Source organism: Neurospora crassa, linkage group V (assembly GCF_000182925.2).
Source record: "Neurospora crassa OR74A linkage group V, whole genome shotgun sequence".
NCBI classification, from domain to species: Eukaryota; Fungi; Ascomycota; class Sordariomycetes; order Sordariales; family Sordariaceae; genus Neurospora; species Neurospora crassa.
The window spans coordinates 6,138,705-6,157,591 of record NC_026505.1 but is presented as its reverse complement, the minus strand read 5'-3'; the positions used below and the strand labels follow the sequence as shown (position 1 = coordinate 6,157,591).

At 37.1% G+C, this 18,887-nt stretch overlaps 3 protein-coding genes across 3 annotated transcripts; all 3 read right to left on the bottom strand.

Annotated features, from left to right (window-relative positions):
• Nucleotides 1-68: 68 nt before the first annotated feature.
• On the bottom strand, nucleotides 69-2,342 carry NCU07235 (hypothetical protein; the record flags this gene model as incomplete). Its single annotated transcript, XM_950796.2, has 4 exons — nucleotides 2,048-2,342; nucleotides 1,421-1,971; nucleotides 1,001-1,353; nucleotides 69-906 (listed from the first exon to the last, which is right to left on the bottom strand). The coding sequence occupies exons 1-4, from the start codon at nucleotides 2,256-2,258 to the stop codon at nucleotides 69-71; spliced, it is 1,953 nt and encodes a 650-aa protein (XP_955889.2). The 5' UTR covers nucleotides 2,259-2,342.
• Nucleotides 2,343-4,497: 2,155 nt separating this feature from the next.
• On the bottom strand, nucleotides 4,498-5,520 carry NCU17044 (hypothetical protein). The gene is made up of 2 exons (XM_011396556.1): nucleotides 5,223-5,520; nucleotides 4,498-5,109 (listed from the first exon to the last, which is right to left on the bottom strand). The coding sequence occupies exons 1-2, from the start codon at nucleotides 5,422-5,424 to the stop codon at nucleotides 4,703-4,705; spliced, it is 609 nt and encodes a 202-aa protein (XP_011394858.1). The 5' UTR covers nucleotides 5,425-5,520; the 3' UTR covers nucleotides 4,498-4,702.
• Nucleotides 5,521-18,035: 12,515 nt separating this feature from the next.
• NCU07237 (hypothetical protein) lies at nucleotides 18,036-18,850 on the bottom strand (the record flags this gene model as incomplete). The annotated part of the gene is made up of 3 exons (XM_950804.3): nucleotides 18,036-18,513; nucleotides 18,569-18,667; nucleotides 18,742-18,850. The coding sequence occupies 3 exons, from the start codon at nucleotides 18,848-18,850 to the stop codon at nucleotides 18,308-18,310; spliced, it is 414 nt and encodes a 137-aa protein (XP_955897.1). The 3' UTR covers nucleotides 18,036-18,307.
• Nucleotides 18,851-18,887: the final 37 nt, after the last annotated feature.

Here is an 18,887-nt window from a genome sequence, read left to right as displayed (position 1 = left end):
CAGATAGCATCACATCTCATTCACACCTTTCATCTTCGCTCGACCTAAGCTGTGTTTGGCACACCCCTTCACCCATCATTCAACAAAACATCCACCAACCCCGAAACAAAGCCCCCCTCTTTCTGCCTCCTCCGCCTTACACCACCACCGCCACCGCCCACCACCTTCATCGAAAGCTTTCCCCTTCCATCAACCCCATACTTCAACACCGGCTCCTCCCCCTTCTTGTTCTGCCTGACATGATTCGCCAAATCTGCTCCCGACGCATCACCCTTCTGATTACACTCAGCCAACAACCTAGCCACCTCCCTCTGATTCCGGTCTCCCGACTGTCTCTGCCTTTCATAATCTCCATCATGATAATGATCATCATCATCAAGCAACTCCTCGCCAGGCGCCAACACAGCATTGATCATCTCCAACGGACTCATCGTGAACCTCCTTCCCAACTTCCACCACCCCCAAAACAACATCAATGTAGCCACGGGTCCAATCAGGCTGATCACCACCGCTACCGCCAATGCCGCCTTGTCCATCGCGTACCTGGCCATGCTCTGATGACTTATCGACTCCACCTCCTGGAAAACCTTTGCGTCCCTATCCGACAGCCCCTCGTTTTCCTCGGCCGCCGCCTGCAAAGACATGCGGAACGCAATGTCGCGGTACGCGTTGATGATGTCCACCATGGGGTCGTCAAAAGAGTAATCTTTAGGGTCGGAGCTGCGCCGAGCGGCGGGCGTGGCGGCCGTGTAGAAGAGGTTAGAGAGCAGACCGGAGTTGGACGTGGTCCACCCTACGGCGCCGCCGTGGGAGACGTTGGAGGTGGAGTCGAAGAGGAGGGAGCCCATGGCGTGCAGGGCGGGGATGGTGCTGCCAAAGCCTGTGATGTAGGGGACTGTCATGTTACTGTGGGAGCGAGGTTAGTCGGGATTTAAGGTCAATAGAGAGTGATTCTAGGGAGCGGGAGCAGACAGGAAGAAGAGGGATGGGGATAACTCACATTGGCGCCACGAAAGAGTCAACCGGCGGCAGGTTAACAGGGTCTTCCACAGCTTTGGCATCAAACCAGTTTTCGGACTGGAAGCTCAACAAGTTGTCATCGAGAAACATGCTGTAGTTCAACAAAGAGGGAGCAAGCAAGCACACTTTGTGTTCCAGGTTGCCCTCGTATCCGACATCGACTTTGCGCACTACGCTGATGTTCAGCAGACTTCCCTTTGGCGACTCGTTGACGACGCTGATTTTTGAGTCAAACACAGTCGCCCCGAGAGTGCCGTTCATGATGGCTTCGACACTACCGGTGAGATTGTATGGGATGTTGGTAGCTGTGCAGTTGACTTGGAATCCAAAGGCCTGTTGGCATCTCTGTCAGTAACCTCCTTGAACCATGAAACATCGAGCGCTTCATAGAACAACTTACAACCACATTAACAGAGCAGTTCTTACAGTCAGCCCCGAGCAAGGACATTGGTGACTGAGCTTGATACCTGGCAACAGCGTCCGCAAAGCCAGGCGAAAACCGCAGGTCTGTCAGAGCATGCCCGCTGAGCATGCCGCCCCATTCATCGCTCATGTTTGCCATAACTGGGATCTTGATCGTGTCCCATGCCTCAAGGTCAACCAGTTCGACATAGGTAGCTCTTTGCATAAGAGGACCGCGCAGAAGTGTCGAGACGGCCACGAGGATGGACACCAAACTAACACCCACAGCCCTCCTCCTCCACAAACTCGTCAAAGCGCCCACAACACTGCTTGAACTGGCCCACACATAATGCAAGTTACTGACCGGCATCCCGCCTACTGCTCCCCTCCAGAAGGTAATGACAGCCGCCTCGGCAAACGCCACGCCCATCAGGGAGTTCGCCACGGTAGTCGTGTACGAAAGCAGCACTTGCGGTGCCTTGCGGCCAGACCATGAGTCGATGTCTTTGTGGTGTGAGAGGCGGACGATGAGGATTGCTACGCCGGTGCCTGGATTGAGATGGATGTTAGAGAGCTGAGTTGGTGGATGGGTTTGGACTGTAGAAGTAGTAATAGATGTACACACATGCTATGCTCAACAGCAAGGGGAGGATGCCATAGACGGGGAACTGTCTGAGGGCGCCTGGCTTCCATGATGGCGGGGAAGACTTGACATCGGCATCTTTGGTGACTTCGTTTGTTTCTGTCTTTGAGATATCCTTCAGAGAGGCGGAGTGGGTGGACGGTTGTTGTCGGACTTCGTAGCCAACGGGATCGTTCTCATCTGGAGATCCCATGGCTTCTGACTGTCACTCTGAGCTTGATCGTCGGGGATCAATTGCTAGACACTCAGGATGTTCGTGAATGGGCCAGAAAGGAGCAACCGAACAGCGCAAAGGAGAGAGAAAGAGAAAGAGAAATACGAGAAATACACTTCTTCAAAGATGAATAGTACGGAAATTCTCAACCCACCTCCAAAACTTCAGCTCCCGTTCATCGAAGCTAGCAGACCGATAAGATCCCACCATTTCGGTATTCAACCAATACCACCCATCGACGACATTCGAGAGCTGCAAGCCACTTTGCAGTCAACAGCCAGACAGCTCGTGCGTGATAGGATGAATTCCCATCGTGTAGTCCGTTCTTAAACCGAGCTAGTAGTTCAGCTTCAACGTGGGCGCCACAACCGAGGGAGCGTCCCACCCACCTGAACGTTCGATTTCGGTCGTCAAGCGCCCAAACAGGTCCGGAGTCCAGACTCAAAGAGGTTCGCGTGGCTGACAGGGAAAGACCTAGCTCCCGAAGCAGCGGAGATTTAAAATTAAAACCCGCAGAGTCATCCCAGTAGTCGATCAAGCTATTGACTGGCGGTGGAGCTTGGTAAGGTATCTTCCGCCGGGACGTTCTAGAACGTCAAAAACGTCAAGACATCATGGCGCTCAGGAGGGGTGTGCTCAAGACCTTATGGAGGCATGAGGCAGGTTGCATAGCATCCACAACGGTGAGGGTGGTATAGTTGCTGTTCTCATTCGTTAAGTCAATCCATGTGGCGGCAGCTGGAGCGTTCCGTTCGATTGGAATGCAGGCGGAAAGGGGGGAAAGGTATATCGGTCGGTGAATACTCGGCCAAAAGACACAGGGAGTTGAGAATTTTCGGAAGAGAATGTCAAAGGAAGAGCACAGTGAAGAGGAATTTACCTTGGAAACGCAAGTGCACGCAGACAGGCTATTAGACACACAAGCCACGCGATTATGATAGTGCACTAACGGGCGCTGAGGGGTATTGTGCATGAGTCAGATAACACCGCATCTAAACCATCAATCTGTTGTCATTCCTGTTCGATGCAGGTCGAGAACCGACGCTGAAGAGCCAATGCAGCTAAGCATTCCGGAACTCACCTCAAGACTAAAACCATTGCCCGTTCCTACCTAACGTCGAAGACGCCTATGTCACGACTAGCCCAGTGGAGAGCTTCCCGTCGTTCTTCTCTTTGTCCTCCATGACCGACGACATGCGGGGAAAGGGATCTCGCGGAAGGAGTTGATTGGATGAGGTCGTCCATCGCCGTCTCATCCTTGGACTACCTAGGTACTTGGAGACATCCTTCACAGAGTCGGCATGTTGTTGGATATTGTAACCGGACGAACGAAGCTCCCTGGGACACCCCATAGTGTCAAGGTCTGATGTGGTTGAAATAGGGGTGATGGCTAGTAGAGATAAAGACGACGGGTTAGCTCAGATCATAAATGACAAACGGAAAAACAACCAGAGTGTATCAACACTGACTACTAAACCTCAGCCCACCTTGTTCCCACAAGCACTACACCGACCTTCGCGTTCCAGTCTTCCCACCAATACCCATCTTCAACGTTGTCGGTTCGCGTTCAGCACCTGCAAGCCACAAATGTCCAGCTCAAGCCCAGGACGGAAGACAGCCCAAGGTTGGTTAGCCGGTTTGACAAGGTTGGACCGCATAGCCCGTCCTTGGGAACCAAGCAAACGGTACAGGTCAATCACGAGCGCCACACCCGTGTTGGTCCATCATGGGTGACGAGATTCTGGAGTTGACAGTACCACTCGGTTGAAGAACGCGATAACGGCATGTGGGTAGCCCCCAGGCAGCGACTTGGGGGTTGAGGATATCGAGGGCAGACTGCTACAACTTGAACTTCGATTGTGGGGGTCAATTGACCGCCATATGTTGAACCATGCAGTCAGCACTTAAGCTTGTGTGGTGGTCGTTGAACGCATTCGGCGATAGGCAATCGGTGGATGTAGTATCAGATGTCTACCTTTACGCAGACGGAATTGGAACAAAGTTAGAGGTAAATTGAAGATGGGTCCTTATTTGCGCATGAGGAATAGACAGAAATTTTCCTGTTCGAAAGAAACATGAGCAACGGAAAAAGAGCGAGGAAGAGGAGAAGAAGCAAAACTCCACCCAAAGAAACATCGATAAGGAAGGAGTCAACACTTTGCAGTGGAGTTTCCCATAAACCAAAGAATTCACAAAAGAGAAGGAGCACATAGTATCTCCCCACCGAACCTCTAAAGGTGTATCTACCTATCCATCTAACAAAGGAAAGTATGACCGGCAAACCTGCGCCCGCCTCCGCAAAACGTACACCAGAAAGAAAACCCAAAGAGAAAATGCCTGAAAGAATACCTCCATGTAACCAACCTCCGCCTTCAGTTCCATCTCCAACCTTCCTGTCCTTCACCCATACCTCAAAACAAACCTCAAAGCCCCGCAACATTATAAACCCAATCCTCCAACCTTAACACCGCGCTCTCAACCGGCATCGCCTCCACCTCCAATTTGAAATCCAACTCCATCTTCATATCCAAGGGCATCAAATCCATCAAATCCAATGCGTTCCTCCATGTCCTCCACCACTTACCACTTTCTTCAGAAGAACCCCCATCTTTCCCAGAGGTAGAGGTAGAGCGACCGCTAGCCAAAGCCTCCACAAACGCAACACCCATCAACGAATCCCCGACGGACTTGGTTTGCAACATCAATGGCGTCGACAAAAAGCGAGCAGACCAACTGCCAATGTCCATATTCATATTCATATCGTGATGTAGCGTGTACATGTAGTGGGTATGCGTAAGGACGCGAAAGATGCAGATGGAGGTTAGTGTGCCTTTGCTTCATTTTACTTTGTCAGTACCAAAGTTCTATTGAGCTTCGTTGGTAGTGGTTGTTGTTGTTGGAAGTTGGATGGATGGATAGGTAGGTAGGTAGGTAAATACTCACAGGTGATCCCCAAAAGCACAAAAACAAACCCGAAGCTGAGGACGGGGAAGTGAAAGACTCCGAGGTTTTCGTTTTCGTTTTCAGGTTCTTGGGGATGATGGTCTTTTTTGGACGTAATCGACTTGAAGTTTTGCGGCTGGTGGTAGTCGGGGTATTGCTCAAAATGGCACCCGAGGAGGTGAAGGTCGCTTGTCGAAATCATTGCTTCGAGACTGGAGTATCAAGTCTAGAGGTGAGTGAGGTTGAAGGTTCAACGGGCCTGATGTGCAGCACAATAATGAAAAAACAACTGAACTCGGTCCAGCGTATTAGAAGAAGAAGAAGAGATTAAAATGCGATGAAAATGAAAAGTGTCAAGTACACCAAAGACCGAGTCGACAACAAGCTGATATATATTAACAACAACAACAAACACTCACCTCCACATTCACCACCAAACTGTTCATCTCCCCATATTCGTTATCCCTATCGGCTGCCTCACCTCCACCTTAGTAGTGGCTGCATCAAGCTCAGCAGTCATGACAGTCCAAACGGTCTTTGCTACTTATCGAACTTACTTGGGGGGTTCTGGGCGCCAAGCTTTCTTTCCCCCCTACATTCCATGTAGGGGGCGCCAAAAATTTGGGACAGTATTTTAATATAGGACACCCCACATAGAAATTTACTAGCAAAGTGACCTATCTATATATACAATACCCATACTGTAAATCGAGATTTATTAATATAACGTTATTAGGAAGCCTAGTAAACTACCCAAATAGGAAGAGTATATATATAATAAAGGATTTGATAATTTATTTTATTTATTTGACTATTTTATATAGTATAGGTAGCCAATTGAACTTCTCCCTTACTTGTACATGCCTTAGACTTCCTCCTCCTACTTCGATGAGGCTTGCCCCGGCCGTTGCTTGTTTAAATGCCTTATTCTAGGTCGGATTGTACCTTCGATCAATAGCTTTATTATACTTCCCTATATAGTATCCTCAAATCTACGTTCTTGTAAGAGGAAGGGAGTTATAGGAGTAATTATTGAAGAAGGACTAGATTTGGGTAATAAGGTTATATTAATAGTAGGGGGTATACGCTATTCAAACTTCTTTTTGGGAGTTAGTATAATTAGGGGTTTAATTAATTAGGCAACTAGTTGACCGATTAATTCAATCCTCCTCTTATTAGGTAGAAGCTCCCCGCCTTCTTTATCCCTATCGTTACCTTTATTCTCCTCCTCCTCCTTATTATTAACTTTCTCTTTTATTACTATAATAATATTATTCTTATAGAAGTCTTTAATAAGAGTCTTATCTATTTTATCTTCGAGTTGTGTTTATATACGGGGGTCTTTGATAATTTGAGAGAAGGTTTCTGATTGGGATTGGGACTAGGATTAGGTAGCTAGCTAGCGGTTAGTAATAATTTGAATATCCTCTTTATTATTAGAAATAATTGGTGGGGGGTATTCTATATAATATTAGGCTTACTAGTATATTAGCGGTTTACCTTCCTTATTAATTTAATAAGGGAGATTCTCCTTTACGTTAAGTATATTATTGTTATAAACGGGTATATACTCCTATTGATTATCCTTCTTATATTTCTTAAACTACGTACTCTATATGACTTTAGTTAGCTTCTCCCCTTCTTTATCCTCTTTCTATTACTCTTTAAATTATTTTTATATAATATTATTAATCCTTTTTATAGCTCGCTCTTACCGCCTAATTTCTTTTTGTATTTTGCGTTGAGCTTATTTAATTACTATAGTATTAAGGTCATTTTTAGAGAGAGAGAGAGATAGACTACTAGTTGGGACTTTATATATTTTCTTCCTTATACGATAGTTGAGGTTAGTTTCCCTCTTATAGTTGTACTAATTGTATTTTTAAATTTTATTAAAATTAAGAATAACTTCTCTAGTAATTTGAAGTACGTCAGGGTAGTTATTGTAGGTAGGAGAACTGAATGTATAATAATAATAGTTAGTAATATAATTAATAACTTCAATAGCCTTCTTAAAGTAATTTTTATATAGTATTATAGAGGGATAGGTAGGGTTGAACTTAAAAGAGCGTTACTTAACTTTAATCTATAATAATACCCTTTATTTATTAATTAGTTAAAGACTAGTATCCTTAAATCTATTTATAATATTATAAATTGTAAAACTATTAGTTATAATCCTATTGAACTTTCTAACGAACGTTATACAGTTAAAATTATATTCCCCTTACTATATAAATTTATAAAGAGTTTTTTAGTAATAGGATTTAAATAAGGAGAAGACTCTTATATTAAGCAGCTATATAATATAGGTAGAGTATAGTAGTAAAGCGAGGATTTAAATATCGAATACCTTAATATACTATTTAACCGCTATATTATAATAGTTATTAAACTTATTAATTATAAATAATTAATATATAAGGTTTATGTTAGGGAGCTGTCTTTTACTAATATTGTGATAGGGTAACCTGGGTGCTTCCAGATACCACGATGCAATGGGTGCAATACGTAGTATTAGAAGTAAAAGAAGAAGATGTTAGAGGAAGAAAGGCGTAGCCGAAGGCCGCCCTGCGCGGGAATCCCTTTATAGGAATTCCCTTATCTTATCGCTGGCCCACCCTACTAAGCGGGTCTATACGACCGGGCAGTTAGGTACGTAAGTACTTACGTACCTAGGCGTGCTAGAGCCTCTAATAATAATAGGTATAATTATAATTATACCCAATCTACTCTAATCAATTAAATCTAATTATATATACAATACTTCCTGTATTAAGTCCTAGCGCTACAAAGAGAAACACTATTGTCCTCAATAGGAATAGCCTTACTTTCTTTTTAATAAACGCTTCAAAGTCTTAAACTCTTTTTCGTCTATAAAGCGTACCCTCTATTGTCTATTAACGTAGGAACAGGCGGTTCCGGATTAGCGCTCGTCCGGCTAATATTTCTAATAATCTTCTATAAAATCTTTTATATTCTTTAAATCCTTTATTTCTAACTAATTATTATTATAATAACTATATCCTTTTTATTTAATATAGTATAGGAATATTCCGTCGACCTATTTATAGGTAGAAATCTTCTCTAATTTATACTTCGGGCTTGCCTTAGGATTGGAGTCGCTCTAGGAATCCTCTACTAGCCTAAGTAGTAGAGTAATACAATAGAACGGGTCGTTATTTATTAGAACCGGGGTAAAATAGGCTACTAAAATAATTAAATAGATTTTTATCCTCGTAAGGAAGTTAAGTTTGTAGGTTAGGCGTTCTACCTTCTAAATAATTTTAAATAGTTTAGAACGTTATTATAATATTTTCTAAGAAGGACGATTTAGGAGATAATATCTGTAGTTAAGTTTAAGGAAGATTTTATTTCCGATTTAAAAATCTAATTATTTGTAGCTAATATTATAGCGAAGTTTAGCATTAACGATAGCGAAATCTATAATTAGTTAGGCTTCCTAGCAAATATAATTTCGGACGGTAGAGTTATTTTTTAATTAGTATATTAAATTACTTATTCCGGTAGCGATATTTAGTAGTCTTAGAAATTAGTACCCGAATAAATATTTATATAATAAGGTTTTAATGCTTTCGATGAAGGCGCTATTGAAATTCTATTATAGGGACAGTATAACGAGAAGCTAATTATATCCTAATTCGTAATAGAAGGCGTAGAATCGGATAGCGATTTCGACTATTTAGTTCTTACATTTAATAGTACTATTATTAAGGGGGTAATATACTATAGTTATTAAAAATTTAATCCCTATAGCAATCCACATTCCTTTCTAAAAGGCCGAAGTAAATTTTCAATTTCAATTTAAGATTATCCCAATAGGGAAACCCTAGTCGTATAGGAGAAATATTCGAATAGTAATAATTCTCTATTTAATTACTATATACTTCTCATAGCTTAGGATTAGAAGGGATCTTTTTAATATTTTATTAGTAATAAGTATTAGTACGTTGAAGGTTATATAGCTAGGTATTTGCTATAGGGTATTAGTTAATAAGACTTTTAGTAATCCTATAATAAAATCGAAGGAGATAATACGTATAAGTAGGGCTTCTTCCGGTTTAATAAGTTAATAGTCTCCGATAGGGGTACTACGGTTAATTTAATTTAATTAATATACTAGGTAGTACTTAATATATTATTTAACTAAGCGAATTTTATTAGTAAATAATAATCCTTTTAATTTATATATTATATAGTTACAACCGAAGTAGTACTTATTATTATAGGCGGCTTGTAGTACGTCCTTTACGAATTTATATAATATATATAGGTTATTTATATTACCTCCGTTCGGTTTAATTTATTAATTATATATAAAGCCGTTATATATAAAAAAAGGGTAGCCGGTTTTTAAAAAAACGATATCTTTGTCTTCGGAAGTTACCTTATTGTACTCCTTTAAATATTCTATTATTTTTATAAATTTTTTATCGGAAGTATAAATTACTATATATTCCTTACGCGTCTTTAAGTCTATCTAAATTTCGGAGAAGGCGTACTATATCTCGTCTAGGCAATAAGTACTTTCCTTAACGTCTTCCTATATATTATTTAGGATAGGTACTCCCTTAAAGTTTCCTACTTCGTTACCTTTAACCTTCAAACGGCTTAGGGTATTAAGGATAAAGTTTAATTAATTAAGGATATAGTATATTTTTAATTTATATCCGGATAAATATATAGAAGTATTAATTAATTAGTAATTTACGTAGTTGGTCGAATTTATATAAAGGGATATATATTTAATAATATTTTTAATTATAGAATAATCGGTTAGTACTATAATAGGAAGATTATAAAAATAGAGTTAAGTACGGAATTTCTTTACTACCTAAATTAAATAGCCTATTTTTAATTTAGAAGGGCTATATTATATTTCGGCTTTAGTAAGGACTTTATTTAAAAATAGAATAGGGAGGATTTAGGGGGAGGGGATATAATTACTTTCAATTTAAATAAAGCTATCCTTTAAGTAAAAGAATATAATATTAAAGCTATATTCTAAAGAACTATCAATTTATAAAAAGGTTTAGCGGTTTGGGTTTAAATAGTAAAGAATAGTAGGGTCGGTATAAATAGCATATTAAAAGGCTTTAAAAGCCTTTAATTCTAATTCCGAAGGGGAATAGAATATTTTAATATAATATACAGCCTAGCGAACTAATTTACTTATCTCAATTTTCCTTACTTTACGTCCGTCCGCTAGTAATATAATTTTATGAATTTAGAAGGGTTCTACTAATTATATATAGTATATAATTAGGTAATAAAGGAAGCTAATACTTTTAATATACTATTTAAATACTTTTAAATTATTAGGAAATATAAATTTTTTAAAAGTTTTAATACGCTCTTTAATTGTAAATAGACTAAAGCTATTAATATAAAAACCTAATAGTTCAATATTAGAATAGCCGAAGTAGGATTTTTTGGGGGATAGTATAATATTCTTAAATATAAAGAAATTAAAAATAGTATTTAAATACCTTAAGTAATTATCGACTAAATTGGAGGTAATAATAATATTATTTATATAGACCCTATAGTAATTTCTATATTATTGGAAGAATATATCTATAAATCTCTAAACGTATACTAATATATTTTTAAAACCTATTTAAGCAATAGTCGGCTATTCGAACCCGTAGTAGGTAATTAGGGTAAACCGGTTTCTATACTGTAATTAAACGCTAAATTAATAGAAAAACGATATAGTATCGATAATTATAATAATGACTTTGCCCCTTATAAAAATAATTATTTCGCTTTATAGTAGTAACGGGTAGTTATTTAATATAATTAGACTATTTAGAATACGGAGATCGATAACGGGTCTATTTTTAGGGCCGATTTTTATTTCGTACTATATAATAAAGACGGAATAAGCGAAAGGTATTATATATTTAACCTAATTTATTTTACTCTATCTATAAAAAGTATTAAAAACTTTATTAATAACCGCCTAATTTTTTTTACTTACTAAGTACATCCTCGTAGCAACCTTATAATTCTACTACCCTTCTATTAATAGTACTTTTATTATATCCTTATCTAATATATTAATTAATCCTCCTTCTTTCTATAATTTTAAAAATTAAGTTACAAACTTCTTAAGAGCCTGAACTATTTATTTACTACTAGTAAATATATAGATTCCCTTATTAATAATAATATCGGGTGCCTTCTTGTCTATATAGATACCGAGCGTTAAATACTTCTCTAGAATTTTAGAATATAGGGGATTTTTAAAATTTAATATAGCTTTAGAGTTTAAGGTTAGAGCTTTAGTTTTAATATTAATCTCCTGCTAAGGGGGCTATTAAGGGGAATTACTCTTAGGAGAGACGAAATTAATATCTAAATTAATATTAGTAAGTATTGAATAGGTATAGTAAATAGTTTCTATAGCTTACTCTACCGTTATAGAGGGGTTATTATTTAATATACTTAGTATTTAGGTCGCTATAGCCGTCTTACAAATATTCGCTTATAAAACTATAAAGTATCTATCTACGTTATACTCAAATATTCTACCAATTTTCTACTTATATAGAATAGTAAGGATATTCCCCGTTATATTCTTTATTAAAGCAACTTTCGGGGAGCGCGTATTTATAATAATACTTATAATAGTAGGATAGTTGGAATTGAATAAAAAGCTTCTTAAAATATCTTTTAAAAGCTTAATATAGAATATTAAAATTATTCGCTCCTCCCTAAATTATAAAGTAACTTTCTTTATAGTTACTACCTTCCTAGTATAGTAGTTAAATAATTTTAGGACCTTAAAGGGCGTATTAAAACCGTTTTATAGAAGGTATACTTCCAATATTCGGTAATTAATATATATTTATTAAAGGTAAAAGAAAGAATTAGCTAGAAGGAGGTTAGGTTCTAGTTTATTAATTACCTATCCTAATATAATTGTTTTTAGGAAAGTTAATTTATTAATTAAATCTTTACTAAGGAGGTAAATAATAAATATTACTTACTTAATTAATTTTATTATCCTACTATTTACGCTTTTAATATACGTAGAATAGTCCGTAGAAATATTGTATTATAGAGTCTATAGAAATATATAGTTAATAATTAATTTACTAACCCCTAAATCGATGTAGATTTCTACTAGTAGGGAGTCTAGGGTAATTATAGCTATAATATATAAATAGGTAAAGCTAAATAGTAGGCCGTTTTCTAAGGATTTATCGGTTTAAGGTATTAAATCTTAAAATCGAGGAGGGTCGTTAGTAATATTATAAATGGGTTCGGTAGTCGCAATAAGGCTGTAAAATATTATAACTACCTTCCTCTACTCGTAGGAATTAAAATAAATAAATATTTAGTTCCGTAACAGAAAAACCTCTTTATAATAATTATATTTCTGGAATTTAAAGTCGAGCGGGGAGACTATAAGGACAGTATCTTTAATATATCTAGATTTGAAATTACATCCTTTTATATAGCGTTACTTCATCTTCACTATATTAAACTCCTTCAAATACTTAAAATAAATCAATTAGTTAATATATACATAATAAACTAAATTATCCAAATTATAAGCTCTATTAGAATTATTAATAAAATTAATATAATTTAAATTTATAGCGCCCGAATCGTCTTAGGCGTAATAAACGCGATTATTACCGTAATTGCAACTATAGTTACAATTGCAGTCCCTATTACTATTGCAATTATTATTATAATATCGGTTACAATTATAGTTATAATTATTGTTACAATTACGGTCGCTACTACGGTTACGATTATTATTATAATTACGGTCGTTATTATAATTATAATTATTATTATAATCGTAACTATAGTTGCGGTTATAATTACGTCCTACTACGAAATTAGTATTACGATTATTATAATTGCAGTATCCCTAGTTCTAACGGTTACAATTGCAGTTGGGGTTCCGGCGGCTAGAGGAATTATTTCTAGAATATTTACCTCTAATTAAAGTAATTAGAATAGCCTTAATTTTCTTAATTTCCTTAAAATAATCCTTAATATCGCTAAAGGAAGGGGAGGCTCTAAGAGTAATCTTAATACTAAAATTTATCCGGTCCTAAATTTATATTATTACGCTGTACTAATTATTATAATATTTAAATATAATACCTATAGCATAAGTATAGCAAAACTACTTAAGAATATATAGGGTAATAGTATTAGGATCTTTATAAATATAGTAAAAACGGAATTTACTTTTATTAAATTTATAAATCGTAGTAGTAGAATTAAAAATAAATCTCTTTACTAGGGCCTAAGTAAGAGCCTTAATTAAAGTATACAATTAATAGCGGCACTTAAGGGTAATTTAATTATACTACTATATTAAAGCTATACTTTAAAATAAAGAAGGCTATAAACGTACAATTAATTTATAAGCGATTAAGAAAGTATTTAAATCTTCTAAAATAATATTAATATAATTGGTAAATATAGTAATATCAGTATAAATAATTAAAGTATTATCCTTAATCATACTTATATTGTTGGGGTTATTAGTAAAAGGGTTAAATATACCAATATCCTTTTTTTTAAATTTAAAATCCTTATCTCCCTCGTTATATTTAGTATTTTTAGTACGATAGGGTATAGGAGGGGAGGGCGGGGGAGGGGCGGGGTCGCAATATTTATAAAAGTAATGCGGGTTATAAATTTCGAAATAGTTGTAATTGAAGCCGAAGTCGAAATTATCCGGGTCGAAGTCTTCTCTATCGTTATTAATATTATTATCGTTACTAGGATTATTAGGATTAATTCTTATAGCGTAATTAGAGGGCTTGGGTAGGGCGCCGCCTCCAACCTTATTAATAAATATTTTACTTATATTAATATAATTAAGGTCCGTAGTTTTACTAACGGATAATTTATTAGCCGAGTAGGATTTAGGAATATTATTAACCTTAATAGTAATTTTACTAACTTTAATAGTAGCTTTGCTAGCTTTATTATAGGAGAGCTTTAGGTAGGCGTTAATATAAATATTTCTAGTATAAAATTTGTAAATTTATTTGAAATACTTTTTATATATATAAACTTATTTCTTTATTATTTAATGGAGACTATTGTTATAGGCCTTAAATCCGTTAATTTATTTTATAAAATTATTTTTATTAAACTCGTCCTTATAAATAATATTAATAATACGGAGGTCGGTAGAATAATTAATAGGGCGAATACGGGGGCGGGGAAGTAGACTACTATTATAATCGATTAACTTTCCCAACGCAATACGGTTAACTAATTCAAGCGGAAATTATTTAATAGAATTACGTAGGATTAGAACGTACTTGCGTCTCTTGGGGACTCTATGTAAATAGGGTGGAATTTCAATATAAATAATATCCTCTTCTAAATCGCTATATTTAATATATATAATTACTTTACTAGAAGGGCCTTCGCTATTATCGGGCAATATATAATAGATAGTAATAATATTAAAACGGTCGGATTTAATATTTAAAAAGCAGCTAGGTATTTCAATTTTCTCCTTACCCTTATTAGTAATAGGTTTTAAAACTTTAATTACATTTATAACTTTATTATAAGTATAATAAATATCAGCTTCAAAATTAATAATAGAAGTACTAAGCTAATTAATACGAATTCTTTAAGTACGGGTATTCCGGGTATATATAATAAATTATTCGTATATTTTATTTTTAAATTAATATATATTATAATCGATTCCTCTAGTAAAAGTATCTATAGTTTGGAAATACTTCTAAATCTTTTTATTAGAAACGTACTTAAAACCCTCATTATCCTCGTTAAATTCCGAATTATTATAATTAAGAATTGTAATATTATAGTCGTTACGCAAGGAACTGTACTTTTGCGGAGAAGGGGGAGCGAAATCCTCCGGAGGGTTAATAATAGAGGATTAATACAATTTAGAAGGAGAAAGCGTATTAATTATTATTAAAATAATATTACTAATAAGGCTAAGTTTAAAATCCGTAGTAAGTCCCTTATTCTAAGTAACTTTTCGGATTTGAAGCTAAGTAAATTAATTACTTAACCAATTAATATTATAGGTAGTAAGTATAAATAACTTTCGTAGAAAGCGGTATATAGTAATCTACTACTTAAGAGGGTCTTCGTTTACTATAATAATTAAATTAATAGAAAGTCAAAAAAAAATATTAATATAAGATTATTTATCCGCAATTATAGTATTTTAAATAAAAAGGTTAGGGTAATAGTAGGGGGAATAAATAGGATTATTACTTTTACTAATACTATTTTTATAATAAATAATTAATAAATTTAGGAGGAAGGGGAGAGAAATAGTAAGAGTTATTTTTACGACGAGCGTAGTCGTTAGGGTTACCCTTCGTATCGAATATTAAATAAATAACGCCCGGATTAGGGTAGTACTAAGGCTTTAGTATATTTATTCGAATTAGGCTAATGTAAGTACGATGGTATGTTGTAAGGAAGTGCATAAAAAGGGGATAAATCCGCAATATTATTTTACAACGAGCGATTATAAGTCTATTAGTTAGAGGTGAAGTTGTAATCGCGGGGTCGATATCGTTGAGATATAGGATTTTACAATCGGAGAGTAAGTTCGTCGAAATAAACTTACTAAGTTAATTAATAATACTTAACTATTAAACCGGAGCGTAATTAAAGAATAGTCTAATTACTACTTATATAATTACAATTACTACTTAATAGGGTAACTTAGGTGCTTCTAGATACTACAATGCAATAAGTACAATATATAGTATTAGAAGTAAAAGAAGAAAATATTAGAGGAAGAAAGGCGTAGCCGAAGGCTGCCCTACGCAGGAATCCCTTTATAGGAATTCCCTTATTTTATCGCTGGCCCACCCTACTGGGCGGGTCCATACAACCGGGCAGCCAGGCACGTAAGCACTCACGTACCTAGGCGTACCAAAGCCTCTAACAACAATAGGCATAACTGCAGTCATGCCCAGTCTACTCTAGTCAATTGAATCTAATCATACATACGATGCTTCCCGCATTATATTGGTAGTATAATCCTCTAATTAACAACCGTTAGTATTATACCTATACTAATTATAACTAAACTAGTCTATAAAGCTATACTCTATCTTTTTAAAAGTTAGTAACGCCTCAAAGCTATATATATTGAAGTGCTTTAATTAATTGAGGGTAAGCTCTATATTTGAGAAGCTAGTTAGTAACTTTGTAAAGTGTATATTATTAGGAAGCTCGTTATTAATAAATTCTTCTATTAGGTCGGTTTTAAAAATAAGGTAAATAGGGATATAATACCCAGTAGTATTTACTCTAGCGATTAAAGTATATAATTCCCTATTAATTAAATTAGATATTTCTAACTAACTTAATAGTTAGTATAGTAAATATTAGAGAGTAAATTGTATAATTAGAAGGGATTTTACTTAAATAGAGGGTATTTCTCCCCCTCCCTCTTCCTCTTTCCTATTTTTACTAACCTTCCTTTTATTATTTAACTCCCTTAATATAATAACCTTAATACAACTATTTAATATATAACCAATACGAATATTATATTTATTACTATTCTAGCGGTTATAGGGAGGGATAGTGGCGGCGATATCCTTATACTTATTGAACTAATTATTTACAAACTCTGTATTCAACTCTTAAAAGTAGCGTTTAAAATTTATAGTACAATATATTATAGAGCGCAACTCCGGGTGGTCGGTAATAAACTTCGTAAATTAATACTTATTAAGTTCGTTCGTTAGAGGGTTCGGCCTTATAGATCTTAAACGGTTAGTAATAGCTATTACTATCGATTATAATACGGGGAATCTCCCTCTAAAATAAAAGATTATATACGCGACGATAGCCTCCTCTTTATTATATATCAGCGACCGCGGGCGCCCTCGTAGCTATAACGATACTACCGGCTTACTAATCTCCTATAGCAACTTCGCATACCGACCGATTAAGCTACGAAATTGCCCGGTTATACGTACAATATCCCTTATAGAAGGGGGCTTCCTATAGCTATTACTAGATTTGAGAGAACTATATCGATTGCGTATATTGAAATACTACTAGGCACTAGTTACGTTAGCGTAGGGGACGAAGGAGTAATTTACGGACATTTATACTAGTAAATTAATTATAATTCTATTAATTTATAGATATATAATCTTACTATTCTATAGCTTTACGAGGCGATGCGATGAAAAATGACAGATTGGGCACCGTTGTTGGCGTTGTTATTGTACGAAATTCACAATGCAAAAGAGCGATTTTGCGCGGCGTTAACAGACAAATCTGTATGGGTCACTTCGGGCACTGTCCTATATTAAAATACTGTCCCAAATTTTTGGCGCCCCCTATATGGAATGTAGGGGGGAAAGAAAGCTTGGCGCCCAGAACCCCCCAAGTACCTCTAATGAAATGTCTCGCCAATAGCCCAGCAAACCAATTTGGGGCATGGTCGCCAATCTCCGGTCGTTTGTTCATCCCTAGTGTCCATCTAGCAGCAAGCCACTTCGCCTGTCCAGCCCCAGCTCAGCCCAAGCCCCGTGTGAATTTCCAGCGACGTATGTACGTAGCAAAATACGTATTGGATCATGGTTGGTCGGTTTCCGGCAGCCAAAATTGCGACCGCAACTTTCCAACAAGCGTCATTGGGAATCTTTGCAAATTTTGGGATGTCCGAGCTAACGGATCAGCTTCGCCTAGGGGCGCCACAGCTGCCGAAGTCGCACGATTACTACACTGCAAGGGAGGAGGATGGCTAGGGAGCCCGGCAACCCGGTAGCTCGGGTCGATAATGGCAGGGGATGTGTAATTGTGTTGGTGTTAATGGACTAACCGATAATAATGATAAATATGGGGCGACATTGCTAAGCGTCCATCTTATTGACATCAAGCAGCTCATCCTTTGACGAAATTCTGCGGATGGATGCTATTGAACTCCACGACAGGCTCACAACGATGTCTCCTTTTTTGACCTCTCCACTCTTGGTCTTTAAGATACCAGGTCTTCCCAATCACCCCATACTGCAGCACCACTCCTCCCTCCCTCGTGAGTTCTGACATGAATATCAACCCCGTTTCTGCTGCAGAGCACCAAGGAGAGCATTAGCGTCCCTCTTCAGCTCCTCAAGTTCCTTTCTCGACTGCTCAAAATACTCCTTCGCCATCTTGACCTCATCCTCTAACATCTTCAAATCACTCAAGACTTGAACGCGAAAGTTGGCGTCCTTCTCCATCACAGCCTGTTCCTCAACCAAGCCATTACTCTTGCCCTCTACAACTCCCCGTCAGTTCGCATTTCCAATGCCGTGGGAAGGGAAGCTGCTCACCTGAATCCGCAGTAGTAGCCATCGAGGCAGAACGGTCCGATCTCTGCTGGCGCCAGAGGCGAACAAAGAGTCCAGTTGAAGCCATCACGAGGATGCAGACTATAGGTACAGATGAACCGCTGGTTAGTCGACACAGCCAATCCGGATTACGCATAGGGTTGGGAGATACGAACCAGTTCCCCAAACAAGGATTGAAGGACCATTGATTTCCATCCACTGTTTTCCCATCCGTGGGCGGTCAACTTGAGGCTCAGCCGTCTGCCTGTTGGGGATATCTCCCATGTTGTCGAGGTGGGTGGCTCCTTGGGATCTGTTGCGA

Bases quoted from the DNA above. Each gene is read 5' to 3' on its own strand.
- NCU17044 (XM_011396556.1), bottom strand. From the start codon at position 5,424: ATGATTTCGACAAGCGACCTTCACCTCCTCGGGTGCCATTTTGAGCAA. The intron at 5,110-5,222 runs GTGAGTATTTAC...AATGAAGCAAAG, and splicing joins TGTGCTTTTGGGGATCACCT to GCACACTAACCTCCATCTGC.